The sequence below is a fragment of the Accipiter gentilis genome, chromosome 24, assembly GCF_929443795.1.
Source record: "Accipiter gentilis chromosome 24, bAccGen1.1, whole genome shotgun sequence".
NCBI lineage: Eukaryota > Metazoa > Chordata > Aves > Accipitriformes > Accipitridae > Astur > Astur gentilis.
In genome coordinates, this window is record NC_064903.1 from 746834 (window position 1) to 769426 (window position 22593).

Consider the following 22593-nt stretch of genomic DNA (forward strand, 5'->3'; position numbering starts at 1 on the left):
GGGGGTGGCGGGCGCCTCTCTGCGCCGCGCCGGTGATCAGCGCGTAAGTCGCCGGGAGACCGAGGCGCCGCCATGGAGCCGCCCGCCGCGGCCTGGGGCCTCCTCGTATCCGCCGGGACTGTGCCCCGGGGCCGGGGAGGGCTGGGAGGGACCGGGCAGGTGGGGGTAGAGGAGGAGGAGGAGGAGGAGGAGGGCAGTTCGGCGGCGGTTTCCTTAGCTGTGGCGCAGAGCGTCACCGGCACGGAGGTGCGGGCTGGACGGCGGGAGCCGTGCGTGCTGAGCCTGGGCCGGCGGAGCGGCCGCTACGGGTGAGTGCCGGGCCGCGGCGGGGGCTGGCGGCCGCTCAACGGCCGCGCCTGCGCGGGGGGGGGGGGGGCGGCAGCTCGGGTCTGGGTTGCTCGTCCCGGTAGCGGGACGGCAGGGCCCGGCCCGGGCCGGGCCCGGTTGCCTGCCGGGCGGGAGGTGCCGCCAGCCCGGCTGGTCTGGCCGCTTGTGCCGGTGAGTCAGGCCGGTACTGCCGCTGCGGGGGGCTGGGGCTGTGCGGGGGGAGCCTTGTCCCGGAACGGCTCTTTTCTCTTCCACCGCCGCCGAGCCCCTCTCCCCCGGGTCGCCAAGCCTCTACCGGGCTGGCCACGGCCGCTGCGACTGTCCCGGGAAACGTAGAAGCTGTTGAGCTGCTGTGTTCGGAGAGGGGCCGGAAGGCAGAGCGGGTTCTGGCGGCCCTCCCTTCCCACGGCGTTCTCCCTACGCCGTGGGAGACGGCGTCCTGCGAACGGGGAGATGAGAAGCTTGCTTTCTAGCTGCGTGTTCCCGTGCCGTTCCCCTGCTCCTCTGGGTTTCTCCGAGGAGCCAGAGCCACTGCCACCCTCACGCTGGGACTGCCTTGCAGCAGTGAAAGTTGGACGGCGCTTACTTTCTCACCCCGTGCACCCACATCCTGCGTGGCTCTGAGCTTTTTTTCCCTTTCTCTTCTATCCCCAGCAACAGAATTCAAACATTGCATTTCTCTGTAAATACAGCTCTCGTGACCGTATTAACCTTTGTCAGTGTTTAAGGAGGCAGATGTTTCAGTGTTTTTACAAGCCTTTTTTCTGTCTCCAGGATAGTTATCCATTCACAGGAGAAAGGAAACTCCGATCCGGATTATATTCCTATCAACAGCCGCTTTAAATGCGTACAAGGTACTGACTCTTCTGGCGTGGGCTCTCTTGCGGTGGCAGGAATCTGCTGCTGTTTATCGGCAAAACCCAAATTTAGTGGCATTTATTGACCTGTCTCCTGAGCACCCTTATAGACTGAATGCTTCCCCGTGAAACTAAAACTTGCAGTTTATGGAATCCTGCTTCTTCCTCCTGCGAGTGGATAGTCTTTCTATGTCAGCACACAGTTGTGAGGAACTTGGCCAGTTCAAATGAGTGGTGGGCTCGGCACCATGCAGAGCCAGCCTGTTCAGTGCCTGCCTGCAATGGCTGAAATTTGCTGTCTGCTGATGTCTGCCTGTCTGTCTTCTCCATAATGGCAAGAGTTGGAAGCTTTAGTCTGATTCCTGCCTGTTTAGATTGAAACTTCTGTAAGGTCTGGCAAGCTGTCAAGTCCAAACGGCCACCCATGGAATGGGAAAGAGCTTTAGGCCTTGTCTTGAAAGAACTTAAATAGCAGTGTATGTCCCTGGAGCAAATGCTTGTTCAGGAATAAAAGCACCTTTTCCTGGGTTAGCTTATACCCTTCTGTGTAATTCAGTGTGGTTCTGCCCATCATATTTGCTGTGTCGACAGGCTCTGAAGTTCATTGTCGGGTTGGTCTTTCCCAAAGCAGCTACACTGATGTGGAACAAACCATCCAGGTGTGTGAGAACTCTGACTATTAGGAGTCTCCCCTGTAGCACTTTGACTGTGGGAAATGACTGTCCAGATATGACCGTTCTTTCTACCTGGGCCATTATTAATAGTACAGACATAACTTAAAGCCGTTTGTTACTTTGTTAGGGCTCTTTTGTGGCTAGTAGCAGGCAGCATGCTTTTTTGAGTCCTCAATTGCTGCAGCATTCAGTGTGAACTCTCTTGATCCTGTTTTTCTCTTTTCCAGAGGCAGAAGAAACTCTACTGATTGATATAGCTACAAACAGTAAGTTTTATAACTGCAGTCGCGCGGCTAAAGCTCCTTTCAGGAAACAGGCTGCCTGTTGGGCACTGACGCATGCTTATTTTACCTATTACTTCATAATCTTACTCCATGCTTTGTGTTTGTCTTTTGATCAAGCAGGGACTGTATTTCCCCTAATGTTGTTGTCTGGCTCTTTCAGTCAGTCATGACAGACATGGTCTTAAATGCCCAGATTGAAGTATTGGCAATTGGTCAAACTTTAACTTCTTAAATCTTTTCTCAAGGCCCTGCATTGCAGTTTGAACCATTCTCATCTCCCTTCCATTTCTTTGACCTGTACTTGAGCCTAGGTTACCATCTGCCTTTTTCAGTGTTGACAACGCTCTCTCTAGTCACCAGTTCTGCTTTCCTTTTCAAGAAATTTTTCTTACTACTTTTAGAGCCCTTCTCTGTGAGATCGCAGTAGGGAGAAGTATTCCTAAAACAAGGAAAACATGACTGATAATACCCCAAGCAGGGAGGTGGATCTCAGAAGCACAGGGAAACTAGCTTAGGTGCAGATTTCCATCGGAAACAGTAGCTGGAAGTTGGCTTTCGCTGATGAGCTCAAAGGATACCTAGAAAGCCTGGTCACTCTCAGGGCATAATATCTGTGAACCAGCCTTGATTGACTCTGTGAGTCTGTGTTTATGCCTGAAGCAGGCTGTAAGGTCCGTATACAAGGTGATGAGACAGCAGAACGGCTCTTTGAAATCCCTGATGAGGAGCGTTGCTTAGGATTCCTTTCAGAAGTGCAGAGCATACAGGAAGGTAAGCAGAGCTGTAGTTGTGTTTGTGAAATCCTCTGACTGCCAGCAGTTTGACAGGGCTGATTATTTTTTTTTAATTTTTTTTTTTCCAGCCCACCTGAAAGCTTCTCTTCCTGAATCTAAGGACTCAGCCAGCTGGCATCAGGTAGAGAAGAACCTCCCAGGTCTATCGCAGGCCTCTTCTTCAGGTACTGAACTGACTGTCACCTTTGTACACTCTGTGATCTGTACAGTAACGGGGCACTTGGGGACAGGGAGCTGTGTCTGACCCTGCACTTGGCAGTCTGGCCTCTGCCCCACTTCACCCTGCACAAAATAAAACATATCGGTCCTCGGAGTCTGTTGCCCTGGACCATTCCTTCCTTCTTGAGTGCTGTCTTCTGCCTGGTGCCTTGGTTTGTGTATGTTAAGCTCCCTCCTGCCTTGGCTTGTGGTTAGTACCCCTTTCTCTCGTTCCCCAAGTCAGCAGAGTTGATATATTGCTATTATCATTTGCTTTTTCACTTTCTGTGGAGTTACATTTTTTCCTTCTTGAGCTGAGCTGTTTTAAATGGTTTCTCAGGGTATTGTGCTTGGTTTTTTCATTATAGGAGCCCTGGGGTTTGAGGATGACTTCAACACTCTAAGCCTAGAAGAGAAAAGAAACATGCAAAACCACCAAATGGGATCTCGCCGGGAACCCCCACCTCCTCCTGTGCCTCAAAATAGGCAGTAAGTTACATGGTGAATCTGTTCCCTTTTTTCCTTCTCTTCCTAGACAGCAGAACCAGTTTTAATTCTGCTCTTGCTTCCTTCCTAGATTTTACCGAGAGAAAGAGGGTACATCCAGAGACCAGCCAAAAGTGACAAACACTATGCGCAAAATGTTTTTGCCCAGCACCCAGTCGGGCCAAAGAGAAGGCCTCATCAAACATGTGCTTGCCAAGAGAGAGAAGGCATACGTCAACCTCCACAACTTCAGGTTAGAGCTGTGACTGTGGAACGGTGTATGTAGAGACAAAGCTGTTTAATCTCTTCTGTGAACTCAAATCTAGCCCAGGTTTGAAATCTGACAACTGCTGATGTGTGGCCAGCTTGGGTGGCTAAATGAGGATCGATGCAGACTTGAAAGTCAATAAGTGCCTGCGGTGCAGCTTCTCCTTTTGCATCTTTTTCCCTATGTATGTCAGATCTCTTGACCCTTAAGTAAGACTGAAGCAGTTGGGCAGAAGGAGGATAAAGGCAGCCATCCCACCACACTGTCTTAGTGTTGCCCTGCATGACATGATCTTGAAAGAGCCAGGTGCTTGCTGGCCCCGGTGAAATGTCTTCAGTTTTGTAGCATTCTGCAAAATTCCCAAGATGATTGTCACTGAAAATGAGCCAAGCCTAGAAGAATTTTCAGTTACCCCATAGTTGGCATGGCCCTGCCCATGGACAGCTTGTGTGTCATGTCTGCTCCCAGCTTGAATGCTGCTGTGTGTGCACTAGAGAGACTGGGCTGATGTGGTTGTTATTGTGTTTTCTAACAGTTCAGCTGCTTTTGTGTTGTAGATTTTTTGTGGGAACGTGGAATGTGAATGGGCAGTCTCCAGACAGCGGTTTGGAACCCTGGCTGGTGTGTGACACAGAGGCTCCAGACTTTTATTGCATCGGGTGAGTAGCAGTGACATCATACTTACTTAAGGTGCTAGGTTTCTTGTTGCTCTTGCTTGGATACTGGTGGACTGTCTTTTGTTTTAAGTTCCTGTCATGTTCTCAGAGGTTCCACAAAGCTGAGCTGTGTCTCAGAAGAGCTGTCTGAGGGGAAAGAGGGGAAAGAGCCATTTGGATGAGACAGAGTATCGGGTTAAAAGAGGCTGGCATGACATAACAGAATAGGTTTTCCCTGAGGCATCCACAGAGCTCTCTGGTAGTCCTCCACCTGAAGTAATACATCTCGGAGAGACGGTTGCTGGAGCGTATTGCAGTAGGGTTTCAGAAGCACTGTGGTGAAATTCTGCTGCGTTATTTAGCAAGTGGGAATAAGGACCTTCTCTTCCAAAGAAGAGTTGTTGCTAGAGGCTTCACATTGGACCTTTCTGCAGAAAGAGGGTGATCTGTAGGAGAGGTGGGATGTGCTAAATTGGCATGGTTTTTTAGGTTCCAGGAGCTGGATCTTAGCACCGAGGCTTTTTTCTACTTTGATTCAGCAAAGGAGCAAGAGTGGCTGGCTGCTGTGGAGAAGTCCCTGCACCCTCAGGCTAAGTATAAGAAAGTGAGTTCTGTTCAGTGTTGTGGGGTCTTGTCATAGAGTTGGCATGATTGGAAGGAAAAGAGAAATGTGCTTCCCCTTGCCTCACCTGACCCAAAGAGTGGTGACTGGAGAAACAAAGGGTGTGTGCTTGGCATGTGTATACCTGTGCATGTGTTAAATCTGGAGAGTCTATTTCTGCCCCACAGTTGTAGGGATACATTGTACTTTGAAGCAGAAGTTTATCAAGATGGGGATCAAAGTAACCTCATAAAATATGAGGTAGGTGTCAGGGAAGTAGTATGTTCAATAGAATCATAGCAGTGGGTTCAAATTCTTTATTTGTGTTACCCTCTCACCCTTGTACTATAGAAGCAAGGTGTGTCTTGAGCTGGTAAATTAAATGAATAGCTTTACCTTGGAGGAATGGGATAATTTATGAAGTGAAATCTTCCAGAGGCTGCTACCTTGGGACAGAATTGCTTCAGTTGTGGCAGCAGGACTTTATTCTGTCTGGTTTAGAGCAAGCCATTATATTTTATCTCTGTTGTAGCAAACCTTTCTGCTGTAGGTACCAGCCCTTAAATACATTAACTGGTTTCACCTTCCTCCTTAGCCCATGTGTTCACTGTCACACCCCTGCCCTGCTTGCTTTGACTTGAGCTCAGTGGCACGTGTTATAGGTAGTCACAGTAGGAAAACGGAGCACCTTGCTGAACCAAGATTCATTAAGAGGGAGTCAGGGGTCGTGACCTGAACTGCAGAGAGGCTCATGTTCCTGTCCCTTTGCTTTGCTTGAGTTTTAGGTGAATTTCCCCCACCCTTGTGAAAGGGAGAGAACAGGATGTGGCTGCAGGCAGGGGAAAGTGGCTGAAAACGTAGATAAGACTTGTGGTTACATGCAAATTCCACTCCTGCAAGTGGACTGAGTACTTGGGCTCTTCTGGTGGAATTCTCTGATTTCAGCTTCTGCCCTCACTAAGTAGACTTAATCCCAACACATCTTAATGTTTTTGTGCCTCTAAAGTGAGCGTATAGAGTGTGCTTAAGAAGATTATGCCTTGTTGCTGGCTTTCAGAGTTGTGACCCCACTGTTTTGAAGGTACAGGGAGGTCATAGACTGGGAAGTGCATTGACTTAGCATGTGTAAAAGAATCAGCGGCAGACCCGAGATCCCTGCTGGGATGGTGTGTGTCAGCACTGTGTTAACACCTGTGGGTTGAGCTCTACAGTAGAGGAGAACCTCTTACCTGCAGAAGGAGACTCTTTGCATTAGAGAACAAGTGTTTTCTGAAAAGCAGTTTGTATAGCTCAGAGATGGCTGCCTTTTGATACCCCTTGTGTCAGGCATGTTTGCCTTGGGAATTAAGAACTTTTCTGTCCATTCCCCTCTAGCGCATGTCACTGGCTTGCTGTAGTTCTGAGTAAGCAAAGGTGAGCACTGACTCCCAGCTGGACCTGCAGCCCTCACTGACGGCCATAGCCAGCAGCTGTCTGCGACATGCCTACCTAGAGCACTCAATATCTTCCTCTGGTTGTTCTACAACAAGGCTGAGACTTCACAAACAGATCTGCTATGTGTTAGTTAAGTTTCTGTTACCTCACAAGACAGCCCTGTTTGTAGGGAAGCACCAGAGTGGGGAATGTAGTGAGCTCAGCACAGCTGATGGCTACTGGGGGATGATAGATTGTCTCCAGAACCTTGCTTTGGGACAGGAGGTCCTTTGGGTGGTGTTGCAACCAGGGATTGAGTACAAAACATGATGAGGAACAGGGAGAGCCAGAGAAGCAGAACATCAGACAGAGCAGGCAAATCAGAACTGCATTTCCACTGCCTTTCTGGGAACTTGGGATCCGCTTTATTTTTGCAGGTGCAAATGGTCCGTCTAGTTGGGATGATGTTGCTTATATTTGCTAAGAAGGATCAGCTGAGCAATATCAGAGAGATCATGACGGAGTCTGTGGGCACGGGAATCATGGGAAAGATGGTGAGTCATGGAGACCAGTTTGTTGCTTCCGTGTATCCATGCAAGAAATGGCACAGTCTGGTTTTGTTCACCTGTCTGTGCCATCCCTGTCTCCTCCCTGGTGCTTCACCTGCTGCCTTCTCTAACGACCACTGACACCTGCTCTCCCCAGGGCAACAAGGGTGGTGTGGCGGTGAGGTTCGTGTTCCACAACACAACCTTCTGCATTGTCAATTCCCACCTCGCTGCTCACGTGGAGGACTTCGAGCGGCGAAATCAGGATTATAAGGATATCTGTGCTCGCATGAGTTTTGTAACCCCTGATGATAGTCTACCTCAGCTCAACATCATGAAACACGAGTAAGTTTATTTTGCTGTTTTCCCTTTTGAAGTGGTGTTGAATAATCCAAATCAAGACAGGATCACAGCAACGAGAGATTTTGTGCAGATAAGTTTTCTGGCTTAATAATATAACTGAAAATGCCAAGGCTGATGGTGTGCTACAGCTCCTGCAGTCAAACTATGTGGTCACCTTCTCACTGCAGTGACCTGTGCAACCTGTCTCTAATGGCCCTTTCCTTGCATGTTGTGTGTAATACTTCCATTCCAGCAGGCACCGTTCCTGAGTCAATGGCTGAACATTGCAGGGCTTGAAGAAACTGAGGGGGTTTTTTTGTGATGGGAGATGGGAGTATGTATAGGGGAAGAAAAGGGATAGCAGGATGGGCAGAGGCTATGCTGTTTAGGCTTTTTGAGTAGCAAGTGCTTACAATTGCTGTTTCAGTTTCTTTTTAAATTAATTGGATGATGTCCAGGCAATACTTGATTATTATTTTTTTAATTATTATTATTTTTAATGAGGTGACAGTGGTGCTGAATAATCCAAATCAAATTCAAATGTGTGTACAACAAAGCATATAAATTAAGTTTTCTTAAACCTGATACAAATGATTAATAATTCTGTAGTTAACAGTTAAATTTAAACCATTTAAAAACTGAAAATAAAATGTAGAGTGGATTAGTACAGAAAAAACTTCAAATATTAGATTATCCTTGATAATCCACTGATGGAAATTTTGAGGTTTGACTATAAATAGGAAGAGCTTTGATACTAGAGAGGGGTTTGGATTTTAATCTTTGAATGAAACCTTTATGGAGTAAAGAGTGAATACCACAAGTGTTTCTTTAGCTGCTGGTAATGAGAAGGCTATAGGTCTGTTTGAAAGCCCAGAGAGGAGCAAAGTAAGAGCAGGTGCTGATGAGGTATGGCAGATGGGTGAGATAGGACAATAACATTCTTGGGGTCGTAAACTCAACAGGAACCTAACTCTGCTTTTGCCAATTCTGCATTAGTCAGTCTTTGCTAAGTAGAGTACACAGTAGCAGCCTGATCTGGCTGAAAGAAAGGCGGTGGAAAACGAACTGGTAAAACCATGGTATCACACGAGCTATGAGCACACAGATACATGTGTATCAGCCTGCCTAACTGGTTGACAAGCAGGGTCTGCTTAACGAGCTCTGTCATTGCCCTCTTCTGTACATAAGAAGAGCCTGAATACTAGAGGGATCTTGTGTAGCTTGAGAGGTTATGAAGTGTGGTGAGATACACTGGTTTTACTTCAATGGAGAGTTGGTGGTATTCTCAGGCTTTCTTCAGACTGAGGCAAACTTAAGTATCTCCCATTAAACTAAGTGTTCAATCCCATGTGGGATTCCAAAGGAGATGGACTTATACTGTAGTATCTGCTGCCACTAGAAATTTCTGCTGTCAGACTCGATCTGTCATGTCTCCTTTTGTCTTCCACATGTCTCAACCTTAATCACTAGCAACCACCTCCTCCATCTATTCTCCTACACCAGTTCTTCCCTGTGCAGCCTGCAATACTAACTCCTGGCTTTTCTTTTCCATGTTTGTCTTTGTTTTCAGTGTTGTCATCTGGCTAGGAGACTTGAACTACAGGCTTTGTCTCCCTGATGCCAGTGAAGTGAAAAGTCTTATCACTAAGAATGATCTTCAGAAGTTGCTGACATACGACCAGGTCAGTGAACTCCGCTTATGTTTTCTCCGTACTTGTGAGGTCATCTTCGTTTAAGATGCGCTTGTGAGGAGCTGGCAGACCCTCTGCAATAAGTGTCTGTAGGCATAGACACTAGACCTTAGACAGAGAGCACTCTGGGTGTCCTGGTGACATCAACCCCCTAAACAAAAATAGATTGTACATTATACTAGGGTTAACTGGATGATTCGGGCAATTACCATAGAAGTATCTCTGCATCTCATTGGAAGAGTTCTTTCTTACGTACAAACCACAAGCTAGAACGTAGGAATTTGTAACGGCAACAAAAGCTGCTGTAATCAGTGTTCTGGAAGAGGTATTGATTTGGAGACCAGCACTTGTAGCCAAGGCTCTCTGCTCAGCCAGTTTGACCTAAATTCTGTGCTGTAGTCTTCCCCGCTCAGCATTTCTTTGCAGCACACTGAAAACCAAGACAGCACCAGATGTGCCTTTATGATGAAGGATTGTACCTGTGAAACATGAACGGAAATAGTGTAATATCATCTCTGACACACAATTTAACAGTAAATCTGATTGATTCTGTTCTGTAGCTTATTTCTGTTGTACTGTGGAGCTTCATGCAGAAAACAACTGTAGCTTAGATTTTTATGAGGAGAACAACTAGGAAATTTTTCAGAAGAGTAAATGAGAAAAGGAAGGTAGTGTCAGGTTGTCAGGCAAATGCACTCCTGGAGGCTTTTCCTAAAATGATTGGCAGTGAAATATTAATGATGGTGATGCTTAAGCCTGAAAACTAATGAAGGCATTTAGCACAAGTGGAGCAATTAATATTTCCCTTAACTGTTGTTTTATGCTCTCTGCTGCATGGTCTGGTAAGCAGCACTGTGCCAATTTGTATTCAGTCTGTTTAGAAAACATTCCACTGATGTGTTGAATTTTTACCTTTGTTAAAGGTATAAGGTCTGAGAGGCAGTTTGGGGGATGTCTGGTGAATCCCATGGCCACAGGTTGCAATTGCTCTGCCTATAGATCTGTTCTCTGACACTCTGCTGGGGGTGGGGGTGGGGGGTGGTATTTAGAGTGGTTTGTTTGTTCTGTTGGGTTTTTTGAAAAAGTGTTCTTTGTCTGCTTTAGCTGAATATTCAGCGCACTCAGAAGAAAGCATTTGCAGATTTCACCGAGGGAGAAATTAAATTCATCCCCACATATAAATATGACTCTAAAACAGATCGCTGGGACTCCAGGTAAATCGGCTGCCGATGGACATGTTTACCTGTGACATAAAAAGCACTTTCTCACAAAACTTGACTTCCCTTCCTAGACCTGGAGGTACCTCTCAGTGTTATGGTGATGGCTGGAGTGGACAGACAAGTTTGTACTCCCTCCTTTCCCCTACTTTCTGAAATAAGCAGACCCTGTATATGTTGACCAGGCATATGCCTTAAACCTCAGTTGCTGCTGATTCCAATAGATGAAAGCAGGTAAAGCGTGAACTCACAGGTGGCCCTGTACTGGAGGGTTTTTTCTGCTATCAGGAACAGACAAACGGTATATAAAAGGGATTGAAGAGAGAAGGAAATGCATTCTCTGAGTCATCCTGTCCCCTGACTTGCACACCCGCAGGGGTGGCTACGCTGCGATAGCAGCAGTGGTTCCTGCTTGCTGCTCTCCGCTTGGTGCCTCCCACAGGCATTTATGCATCTGCTGCAGAAGCTTGCTCTAAAATGGAGAAACTCCCAAGAAGGAGTTTCAAACCATATAGCAATTGGATTTTACTCTGCCCATGTTTATGAATCAGCACAGTAGTTAATCTGGAGAAGGATAACCCAGGATTCAGACTTTGTAACATAATAGTAATAGCTGAGTAGACTTTCCATAGTGGAAACAATAAGCGATGGATCAGATTGTAGTGGGCAGAAAGATCTGGCAGCAAAAGAAACTAGTGCAGCTTGGGTCACAGTACACATGGCTTCAGGCTGTGGAAACAGTCTTGTTTGAGGTTGTTTTGTTTCCTGATGCTGGAAAGGATGGGAATTTTATCTACTGTATAGGGAAAGGGGAAGAGAGCAGAAGAAATAACGTAGTATTCAAGTTGAGGGAAGTGATAGGAGTTCATCTCATCACTGGTGATACGGTCATTGACAGCGGGGGTGGAGGGAGCAGCCTGGCTGGGAAGAGAAACAGCTTGGATGGTTTATTAGGATTGTTGGATTTCCCTAGTAACCTGTTTTTCTTCGTAGTGGAAAGTGTCGTGTGCCAGCGTGGTGTGATCGAATCCTTTGGAGAGGAGGGAACATAAATCAGCTCCGTTATTGCAGTCACATGGACCTGAAGACTAGTGACCACAAGCCAGTCAGCGCGCTTTTCCGCATCGGGGTAACTTTTTTTATATGCTAGGGTAGAATCACAATATTATCATGCATTCCTTCGGGAGGTGGGTATATAGTCAAGGCACCTCTGCTAATGCTGTTGCAAGAGGACAGAGTAAATAAAAATAAGGTGTGTCCACTGTGTAGGTGAGCTGCTTTTTGGCAGCTGTGCCAGCCTCTGCTCAGCAAACAACTCAGCAGCTGTGATCTTCATGTGCAGCACAGCTTAGCTGTGTAGCACTGGGACAGTGTTATGCCACAATAACGCAGGTGATTGCCGGAGTTTACCCAAGCAGGAGTGGTCATGTTGTAAATAGAAAGACATTCCTGTTGACTGCTTTAATGATGCTGCTTAGCTTCTGAGGTATAACCCATGATATCTAGTAGTAGAATGGGTAAGCTACTGTTTTCTCTCCTCTGCAAAGAGACGTAGCAGAAACCTGTAAATAGTTGTACCTGCTGTTGCAATGTTGCCTCTGATGAGTTAAGAGAGTGTGTCACTGTTTCACATCTGAATTTCTTTGGCGAATGTCTGGCAGCAGATTTGGGTTTACTAGCTTACTGAATAGAGACAGTCCATGTCCATTTTTGCTGCATCCTCCTCCCTGGGTAGCTCAAGTCTCCTTAAAGAAGAGCCTTTCTCCTCTTTCTTTGGAGAATCATGAGTAATGCTGTGGGATGCCGATGCTCTCCCACAGAGATCACCCCTAGTAATCTCCCAGTAGTGTCATCAGTGGCCAGAAAGACCCTAGCAACATCTGTAGGCGTAAAATGCGCATAAAGTTGCACATGCGGCTTGAAGGTGCACCCATGCATGCTAATTCTCTTAGCCTCTCAGCTGCATGTAGCAAGTGCTTAGGGAAATAATTGTCATGAGCAAACTGCAGAAGTGAAAAGGAGTTCTTGTGAAGCTGGTCAGGAACTTCGCTGAGTGTTTTCTGATCTTCCACAGGTAAAGGTTGTGGATGAGCAGAAGTATCGGAAGTTGTTTGAAGACATCGTTCGTATAATGGACAGAATGGAGAATGACTTTCTTCCTTCGCTGGAGCTAAGCAGGAGAGAAGTGAGGATGAAACCTGAATCACTGTCCACTTCCCAAACACAGCAGCCTTAGAAGTGCTAGAACTACTTTTAAAGACTGATTCAGTAAATTGGATTATAAGAAATTGAACTTTATCCATTCTCTTATGATCAGGAATTGGATTAGAAGGGACATCTTGTCTTGGCTTCTCGGCAGGTCTTCTGTTAGGAGTTCTGCATTGTGTGGGCGCTTCTCAGTCATGGGTTGCCACTGCAGAGTCTGGGTGCCTAGCTGTGTGTCCCGTTGTGGCCACTAACGTGACTTGTTTTCTCTTTGCTCTGCAGTTTGAGTTTGAGAATGTGAAGTTCCGTCAGCTGCAGAAGCAGAAGTTCCAGATCACCAATAATGGGCAGGTCACCTGTCACTTCTCCTTCATCCCAAAGCTCAATGATAGCCACTACTGTAAGCCATGGCTTCGGGCTGAGCCTTGTGAAGGTTACTTGGAGCCAGGTGAGTTTTACCACGGTTTCTACAGCGTGTATTGATGTAGACTGCCACACCATCTCCATTCAGTCCTTCCCATCTTTCCCGTGTTTCACATTTCTTGCCATCATCCTTGTCTGTTTGTCTTCTCAGTTTTGTGGCCTTTGTCCCTGCCACTGTATGTTTGTTCTTGTGATCCCTTTTGGAGAGTGCCTGTGTGTTCCTGAGAGCTCATGTCTGTTGCAGATGAGAGCACAGACATCTCCCTGGACGTGTACGTCAGTAAGGACTCAGTAACCCTTCTGAACTCTGGTGAGGATAAAATTGAGGATATTCTTGTCCTTCACTTGGACCGAGGGAAGGACTATTTCCTTACTATCAGTGGGACATACCTGCCCAGCTGCTTTGGCACCTCCCTGGAGGCCTTATGCCGAATGAGACGACCGATCCGAGAAGTTCCAGTCACCAAACTCATTGACCTGGTGAGTAACAACATTCTGGAGCAGCTCTTTTAAGAGGGAGAGAGCATATTCCCTTCTGTTTGCTCCTAAAAGCAGGAGTAATGCCTTCAGCTTGGGTCAGCTGTGCTGTCTCTGATTTACTTTTTCCAGAGCTTGAGGTGCTCTTGTATTATTTCTGTCCACCACAACCAGTGGCTTTTGACAGCCTGTACTTTATGCCCTATTTCTGAGTAGGTTCTAAATATTGTTTGGTAGGACAAAAAAGTGATCCCAGCACCTTCTGTTTTGTGTTACTGTCATGTTGGTGCTGGCAGGCTCAGCTGGGTGGCACTGGTGTGTCGTAAGAGGTACGATTGAAATGCTCTCCTCCGAGGTGCCTAGCCTGCTTCTACAGTGACAAGGGCCCCAGGATTCTTTTTCTTCTGGACACTTGCGGCATTCGCACTGCTCGGGAAGGAGCAAGCAGAAGCAGGAGGACTGAAGAAAGGACTTTGATGCTGTTAGGTGTGCTGATGAGCACAGCTCAGCAAATGGCCAGTCTAGCAGCCTCTCTGGCCAGTTCTTCTCACACCAACCACAGTGAGCAACCTCTTCTGCGGTGCAGAGATAACTGTTCCTCTCCCCCAGCTTCACTGGCCCCTAGCATCAATATCCGTCCTTCTGAAGCTACTTGTGTGCGTGTGAGGGGGTGCAATTGTGCCCTAGTCACCTTTTGTCTTTTTGGTGTCTCATGGCTGTTTCTGAGATTAAGCCCCATTTGGGGGATCTTAATTCTTGTTCTCAGCCTGTGTTCATTCCTCTCTTCTGATGGCCTTTCCTGGCCTTGCTTCAGTGAGGTTTAACAGTTCCTGAGTTTGTCTACCAACCCATTCTTGTTTAGCGGGGAAAACTAAACTTCTTTTTTGTTCACCTGAAAGATTAGCCCAGTTCTTTTAGTCTCTCTGACATGTGATACCTTTTCTCTCTTCTCGTATCTTGCAGTCTCAGCCCTATATGCATTTTTTGTTGTCCAGTGATCTGCTGCTTTTTCACATCTGTGGATTTGACAGCTTCCACTCCCATCTGCTTACACTTCTTTCTCTTCCCTTTAGCAGTTGCACCATGCCTCTTGCTGCCTCTTCCCGTTCCCACTTTTTGTTCCAGGTGTCTGCTTTTCTCACAGGCCCAACGTACAGAAAGGTTTTTATACCAGAATTTTGATTTTTATAATCACAAGATCAGGCTAAGCAGAATCTAGGTGGCAAGATACAGTGTTTGCCGCCTCAATTCTAGCAGCTAATCCAGGCCTCAGGCTTCTCATACTTTTCAGGATTCAACTGAAAGTCAGTCTTGTTCTAGAAAAGTGTTGAACTTGGTCTGGAGCATTTCATCAGTCTTGGTGGCTTTTCCCCTTTTTTGTGCTCAGTGCTCAACACTGACTTCTTGCTTGATGAATAGGAATTCAGGCCTAGACTCCTAGCTTCTGCCCTCACAGACGCACACTATTACTTTTCTAAGAGTACTTTGAGGCTGCTTCTGCTTCCTTTACCTATAGGTTTCCTTCTTCTGTTATTCAGTGAAACATATAGAAGTGCAGGAAGCAAAACAATTGGAGAAGAACACCCTGTCCCAGTATCTGAAGCAAAGAAACAGCCTCTTGTGTCAGTGAGGTCAGTGTGACTGCAGTACTTCAATCGGAATGTGTTAAGCAAACTCAAGGAATACGATGTGTAACAGCCCAAAGCAAAATTTAGTTGCTTAGATTATAAAGCTACTGTCATGTTAGAGCTATTTTAGGTCTTTCGGTTTTGATCATGCCTGTGAGTTGAGAAATTCTTGGAGACGGGACAAGCTGAGCACTTCCTGGAAGGGAAAGTGGTGCATGTGCTAACCACTCTGCAGCCCAGAAGCGTTTTGGTCCAGTTATGTGTAATTAGCTGACATTTAGACTGTGTGCAAGGAAGGCAGTGTGTTTGTGTGTTAAGAACCAGTTTCCCTCCTGCACTTATGTAGTGTTAGGGCTTGTCATTCACTGCATCAAGCATTTTTCTCAGTCTGGCTAGACTGTATCTGTTGTCTTCAGCAGAGAGAGATGTGGAGAATGCAGGTCAGTAAGGGTCTAAGAGGCAGTTTGATGCAGGATAGTAAAGTGTAGGTGGGAGCTTGTTTGAAAACGACTCTCCTAGTTCTCCTGGGAGAAGCTGCTGACACTTGAGCATCTCGCCTTTGGGATTTCAGTATTAGTGTCTCATCCTATTTTTTCTTGGGATCCTACTGTGGACTTTAAAAATCCTCTTGAAGGATCTTTGTCAGGAGCAGGTTAGTCTCACAAAGCTAATCGTGCTGAACACTACAGGAAGAGAGGTGAACAGCAGGGCAAGCAGTCAGGTAGGTGGTAGTGAGACTGTTGAGATGACTCACCCAGTTATGAAACGAGCCTCTCCCGTGCAGCGTGGCTATCTGGCATCCCAAACCTGTGACTGCGGTCCCTCCCCCTGTGCCTTGGAAGAAGAAACCTGCGCCAGCTCGTGTTTGGAGCAAGCTGTTCTCTGCAAGAGGCCGGTCTGTTGTGGCTGTGTTAAAACTCAGTGAGCCTCCAAAGGAAGCAGGCTCTGCAGAAGTTGCAGGGGAGTCTGAGATGCTGCTCCCTCCCAGGCATGCCCTGTGCTGTGGCAGCTGCAGCTATGTTTCCAGCTCAGCCCTTGAATGCTCCTACCCTGAAAGGCTGATCTGCCAAAACTCAGCTTGGGCAACCTGCTTCTGTTTCCTCCTGTGGACTCCACTAAACAGTAGCTTACACTGCCAGCCTGCACTGCACTGGTAAACGGATGCTGTGTCTCAGGATCGCCTGAGGGATTGGACATGCAGCCTGGAGGGGGCTTTGGCATGCTCCTCCTTGCAGTGTGTTAATGCTATTAGGTTGAGACAGACGAGCAGCCTGGGGTTTTGAGCACAAACACTCATTTCCCTGACTATATACAAAGCTGCTTAGGGGGCCTGTTAGCTCCACAGCTGCCACACGCTCAGAAATACAGATTTAGCCTAGTGAATGTTTTATCTCTGGCCTGGTCACAAGGGAAGATGGCTGAAATAACACAGGGATATTTACTTGTGACCGGGAAGATTCAAGAAGGGGAACTTCTGCCTGGTGGACACCTCTCATCTGGCCTGTGGTCTGGCTGTTTGCTAGGTAGTGCTGCTGCAAGGCCCCTTTGAGGAGTTTGTAGAAATCCTGACAAGGTTGTGTATCATGTGAGCAGGATTTTTGCTAATTGGCAGGCAAATCTCTCACCACAGGTTTAATTTTGGCCATGTCAGCAAAATGTGTGAAGGACCTGGCATTCAGTGGGTTCTTGTAATGCAAATTAGGTTTCTGCTTAATCTGAGAGTGCATTTTCTCTCTTAACGATACTTTTTCCTCTTCTCTCTTTCCCACTACTCTCAGGGAGAAGACAGCTTCTTAGAAAAGGTAACGCAAGCAATTGCTGAGGAAGTCTGCTTCTCAATGACTTGTTTGTAAAGAATGAGAGTTTTTCCCTTGTTTTCTGCTGAAGAGGGAAGGGGAGGTGGGTGCAGAGGGAGCGCTTGTTCCAGCAAAGCCTCTTAGCACAGCTGTGGGCTTAGATGAGAACATGTAGGAGCACAAAGTGACCCCATAGCCAAAATGGGGCCAGCCTATCTGAGCTGCGTAAAGCTCACCAAATTTGCTTTGGGGAAAAAAAAATACGCTCCTGATCCTAGGAGCAATGATAGGTATTTCCAGAAAAGACTGCCAACCTCTGACATACCTGAATTAGCTCTAACCATGCACATAAGGTGGGGTTGACCATAGCACCCTCTTCAGACATGTGAGGAGAGGGCTGAATTAGAAAACTGAAGTCTTTTGCTCTTTTCATCTTGTTGTGTCCTTATGGAGGCCAAGGGAGGGCCTTGCATAGGAGACAGATGTTTCTCTGCTTCCTCGAGCAGCAGAGCTTGGGCTGCTGGCTCTTGTAGCCACCGATGCCTGAGCAGGATCGCTGCTTTTCTTTGCACTTGTGCTCTGCGCTGGAGGCCAAGCAAGTCAAATCTGTCATTCAAAGAGCAAGTGGGAGATGCTGGGGTGTGTGTGGCAGCGTTGTTCCTGCTCTCCCTGTGCCCGCTCAGACGTTTGGCAACTTGTTTGAGCTGGCTCTGTGCAGGCTTCCTGGGCTGGGTGACTTGTCCCTCTCCAGGCTGTCAGTGCAGTGACAGGGTAAAACAGAGAGGGAATGGATGTCCTCTCTCCAAGAGACGATTGAACTCGGCTGTTGAACCAGATAAAGCTCCTTCCTAGCAGAGGGGAAGGGAGGAGTTTGGTGCCTGCCCTGTGGGACCATCCTTCTGCAGAGCATCTTCCCGCAGAGGACACGGACGTGCCTTCCCTTCCTCGCGCGTGGCAGGAGAGGGCGCTCGGTGCCTGGCCAATGCACAAGGAAAAGCGAAGGCCCAGCGCCGCCGCTGCCTCCTCCTCTGCCCTGAGAAGCCCTGAGCCTTCTCCTCCTCCTTTGCTCTAAGCAGCTGGGGGCTCCTGCCTTGGGGGTCTCCGCAGCTCTCCAAGTCGTGCCAAGGGCAGTCTGGCAGAGTCGAGTGCTGCTCTGGCGCTCAGCTCCAGTGCTGTGATGCCCTGGCTTGGGGATTTTCTGTTGAAGAGCCCTTAGCTCTCAAAGAGGGTCCACAGCTCTCACCTTTTCCCTCTTGGAGGAAAGCTGTAACGCGCTTGCCTAACATGCTGCTTCCAAACCTTCCCTGTGTGCTTGGATGATCAAGGCAGACATGTAGCCATGACCCAGTGTCTGCTAGCTGGGTAAAATATAGTGGTGTGCGGGGCAAAGCAAAGCTGTATTGTGCTGTGTGGCAAGTGTAGCTATTGCCTGTGCTGGCGGGGCTCGTGCCAACCTGAGGTGTTTCTGAGTGCACCAGGGGAAGCCAAACTCAGCCCCAGCTGGCTGAGAGTGATTGTGTGTGCTGCAGAGGGACAGTGATCACAGTTGTCATGTAAGCTGACAGCTGAAACGAAGTGCTTCGCATCTGGTTTGTGGCACTCCTCTCTGGTGGTGTCCTTGGATTCTGTTCCTGCTTGTGCTGAGTGCTTCTGCTGAACGTGCTTCAGGAGAGCTGTGCATGGCTTCCTCCTTGGGAGCACACAGGATCGTGAGCAATCATAAAGTGAAAGTAAAACTAAGCAAAAAACATTGATCCTGTTAAAGATTGCTCTAATGGAGATTTCTGAGCAGTTGAGCTCGTCAGCTGCTTTGCATGATTAAGTGGGATAACGTGACAATGGTATCGGGGTTGTCTGTTCAGCAGAGACCTCTCCTTCGGAAAATGAGGAAAGAAACTTGAGAAAACTGGACCGTTTCAGAGCCCAGAGGGCAGACATGGTCAGAACACACAAGAGTCGGGAAAGGCATGTCCTTGACTCTGTATCCAGAGGAGATCAGCTGGATGAGCAGGGCGTGGTGGCTGGATTTAACCGAAAATGTTAATGATGCAGCAGATGGACTCATTAGGCTCCAGTCCTCCAGAGTGTCGGCTGCAGGGTGTGGGGTGGGAGTTGTGATTTGGACAGGCCATCTTGGCCAGTGAGAGACCCATCCTGTGGGAGCTGGTGTGGCTGGGGGGGAACTCCTCTGCAGCGTGGCCGAGGCTGTCTTCTGCAGTCTCATGGTGGACCAGGCAGGTTGTTCTGTGGGGCAGCGGGAGGGAGTAGAGCTGGGACCTACGGAGCGATGGCTCTGTGCTGTAAAAGCAAGTAAGGGCCAGATGAGTCCTGGGTCCTGCTTCTTCCCCTCTCCAAGCTTTCTTTATCAAGTCCCTTGAAACCTTGTGTGCTCTTTGCCACCAGGAGAAATCCGTTCTGCAGATGGGCTCCCTGGATAGTGAGGAGGCAAGTGGAATGCCACTGCAGGTGCCGAAGGAGATCTGGCTCTTGGTGGACCACTTGTTCAAGCATGCCTGCCACCAGGTGAGGGAGAGGGCCTCTGCCATGCCGGGAAGCTCTGGAGAGCTTGGTAACCTGATTCATCACTAGCACCCTGGAGATCAACTCCAGTTTGGTATTTATCGGGCAGGGCTTTTCCCCTGTGCTTGAGGCACTGGCCAGGGGTACCAGCTTTCACCCCCGCTGTCACTATGTGCCTCAGCCTTTGTGAGGAAGGTGATTTTGTCCATCCCTGTGCTGTTTTTGGCAGGAAGACCTGTTCCAGACTCCAGGTATGCAAGAAGAGTTGGAGCAGATCATTGACTGCCTGGACACCAGTATCCCTGAGACAATCCGTATCCTTGCTGTGCCTGACTTCCCAGGAGCCTGCTGGATCTCAGCTCTGCTGGGAGAGCTCCCTCTCAGGAGAGCTTGTCTGTGACCTTTAGCTGGCAGGATACCTGCTGGGGGGTTGGCTCCCCTCTGTCTCCCCCTGAGATAACCTCTCTTGAAGCTGAATGTATGCTGGCTAAAGCAGCCACAGGGCCAGAGCTCTGGAAGCTTCTGCAAAGCTGTGCCAAGCACAAGAGCTGATGAGGGTGGACACTAGGGAGCATGATCTGGAGAAGGGTCTAATGGAACAGAGGACTTTTGTGGGGATAGAGGGTGGGCAGACCCAGTGCAGGGTGGATGGAACAGCATTTTCCATGGATGGGGGACAACAGTGGAGGAGGAGGGCTGTGGTGTCAGGCATCAGTTAGGCAGGCAGAGAACTTGGAAGACCTGCAAGGAGGAAGCGGAGACTTAAGCAAGTGGGAAGGAGGAAAAGCAGGGAGCAGACTGGGGAGGGAGGTGGTCCATCTGCTCAGCATACCCCTTGATTCCCAGCCATCCAGCGGGCAGTAACCACTCCGTGGCTGAAGCACTCCTCATCTTCCTGGAGGCTCTACCAGAGCCCGTGATCTGCTACGAGCTGTACCAGCGGTGCCTCGACTGGTCACACAACAGCCGGCTGTGCCGACAGGTATGGTGCTGCCTCTGTCTCCATCTGCTTGCTGCAGGCTCAGGGCAGCTCTGCCTGCAGCTGCGACCCCTGCCTTGGTCCTGGGGCTTGCTGGGTCCCACTCCCTTCCTGTGAGCTGGTGAGGGGCTTTGGGAACAGGCACTTGGATGTTCTTTATAGTGGGCAGAATGGTCTGCGTGCTCTGGCAGTGCTTTCCTGCCCCAGGGTCGGCACTGCAGTGTCTCCCAGCAGTCCTGGTGGCTTCCAAAGAGACCCCAAGTGTGCCCTGTGTCACCCTGAGCACTTGGGGAATAGCAGCCCTGGGGAGTGGAAGAGCCTCTGCTGGTCTCAAGGGCTTAAACACCTGCTCAGAGCTGCAGTTCCTGTGCTTCCCTTAAGGACTATGACTGAGTGGCTCTTAAAAATATCTGGTGGGGCAGCAAGCAAGGCCAAGCATGTCCTTGGGCAGAGGAAGAAGTTTTGGGGCACATTTTCAGTACTGGCATCGGGAAACCTCTTGTCCTGGTCCTCATGCTGCTGCTGTGCAGCCATGGGGTAAGAGCTGGGATCTGACTGGAAATGAGCAGGAAGCAGTCCCAGGGCAGCTGTAGTTTTTGCCTGGTGACACAGTTGTCCTAGAGGCAGTGTTACCAGGAGCCAAAGCCCACTAGTGCCATCAGCACTAGGCTACAGCTGGTGGCTTATTGCTTGCTTTCTGGACCTGTGGCTCGCACCAGTGGTCACGCAGTGGCCTCAAGGCAGCAGAAGGGGGAAAGCTGCCCGTCTGGAGTCCAGAGTGCCACAGCGTGCCCAGGCTGCAGCGACGTGGGCTGGGAGAGTTTCCTGTCTCTGTTTTCTCTGCAGGTGATTTTTCAGCTGCCTCGTTGCCATCGCAGTGTATTTCGGTACCTAATGTCGTTCCTCCGAGAGCTGCTCAGATACTCAGAAGACAACAACGTCAGTGTCGCCATGATCGGTAAGCGTGTTGTTTCTTTGCTCTATGCCTACTGCCCTCACTGAAACATAACCCCTTCCTGGCACCTTTCAAGGTCTCAGTTCCTGACCAGTAACTGATTTTGCCTGCCTCTGCAGCCGCCTTGTTCTCCAGCCTCCTCCTGCGCCCTCCACCCAACCTGATGGCAAAGCAGACTCAGCAGGACCGCCAGCGTGCCATCAACTTCCTCTACAGCTTCCTGCTTGCTGGGGATGAGGAGTGACTCCTGCCCGTGTGCCAAAGCGGAGGCCTATGCCACCAGCCTTGCGCTGAGGCTGGGCTTCTGACAGCTCCAGAAGGGTAAAAGGCTCTAAGCTACTCCAAGTGCCGTGTTTACAGTTGGAAGGGATGTGTTCCCCTCTCCTTCCCACCGCTGTACCCTATGCTGCAGAGGACCTGCACACTCATTGCACTGCCATCCACGACAAGAGCCTCCTGCTTTCTCCCTGGGAGCTGGGTGGATCTGTTGATACCCAAGCACTGTGCCAGCGGCCCGATCATCCCATGGCAGTGTCACCAGTTCCCCGAGTCATGCTTCTCTCCTTTTCACCCTTGTCTCCCTGGAGCCAGCGCAGGGAAGGGTGGAGACTGCCGGTGCTTTTGGAGGGTCATGGCATGGCTGGCTGGTGCTCAGCCTGCACGCTGTGTCCCTGTGGCTGCGAGGCACGTGTGTTGGTGTGTACTGACTGTACTGGCGAGAGCCCCGTGCTCTGCCCCAGACTGGTGTTGGGCATGTGTCACCCTCTGCCACGCAGCACAGTCAACCCTGATGCCCTATCACTGTGCTCTGAAAGCTGGACTGTATCTGTCACAGGAAGGTTATCTGGACATTTGGCCTCTTCCCTCCTTCCTGGGGGGTAGGGCTCTGGCACACAGGTCTCTCCCTGCACTCACAGCCTTCTGCCCTTGTCACCTGGGCCTTGCTCTCTCTCCTTTTCCCCTGTGCCCCAGCTTCCTTCTGGGACACACGGGATGGTGGGTGACTTGGAGGGCCCTGGGTCAGGCAGGGCTGTGAGCTGTCCCTGTGCGTGGCACGGAGCAGGCACAAGATCCTGTCCCTTCCAGCCCTGCTTGCAGAGCCACGGGGGTAAGACTGGGGCTGGGTGACTGTGTTGGTGTTGGACCCCTGAGGTGCTGCCAGCAGGTAAAGGCTGGGGCAGGGGGGAATGAGCCAGAACTCCAGCCCAGGGCCCAGAGGTGCAGCTGGGGGGCATGTGGGGGGTGTTGTGCTGG

General features: G+C 49.2%; 1 protein-coding gene across 2 annotated transcripts; it reads left to right on the plus strand.

The window, feature by feature from the left end:
• On the plus strand, positions 1–22588 carry OCRL (OCRL inositol polyphosphate-5-phosphatase). 2 transcript variants are annotated; one of them, XM_049828249.1, is made up of 24 exons: positions 1–105; positions 229–308; positions 1102–1181; positions 2086–2124; positions 2803–2913; positions 3005–3100; positions 3503–3623; positions 3712–3873; positions 4446–4547; positions 5034–5148; positions 6996–7112; positions 7264–7451; positions 9019–9130; positions 10244–10353; positions 11350–11485; positions 12431–12541; positions 12844–13009; positions 13229–13464; positions 16868–16891; positions 19289–19408; positions 19635–19719; positions 20260–20387; positions 21231–21342; positions 21459–22588. In XM_049828249.1, the coding sequence occupies exons 1-24, from the start codon at positions 73–75 to the stop codon at positions 21581–21583; spliced, it is 2709 nt and encodes a 902-aa protein (XP_049684206.1). In that variant the 5' UTR covers positions 1–72; the 3' UTR covers positions 21584–22588. The 2 variants fall into 2 exon arrangements, with proteins under 2 accessions (XP_049684206.1, XP_049684207.1); XM_049828250.1 differs by lacking the exon at positions 16868–16891.
• Positions 22589–22593: the final 5 nt, after the last annotated feature.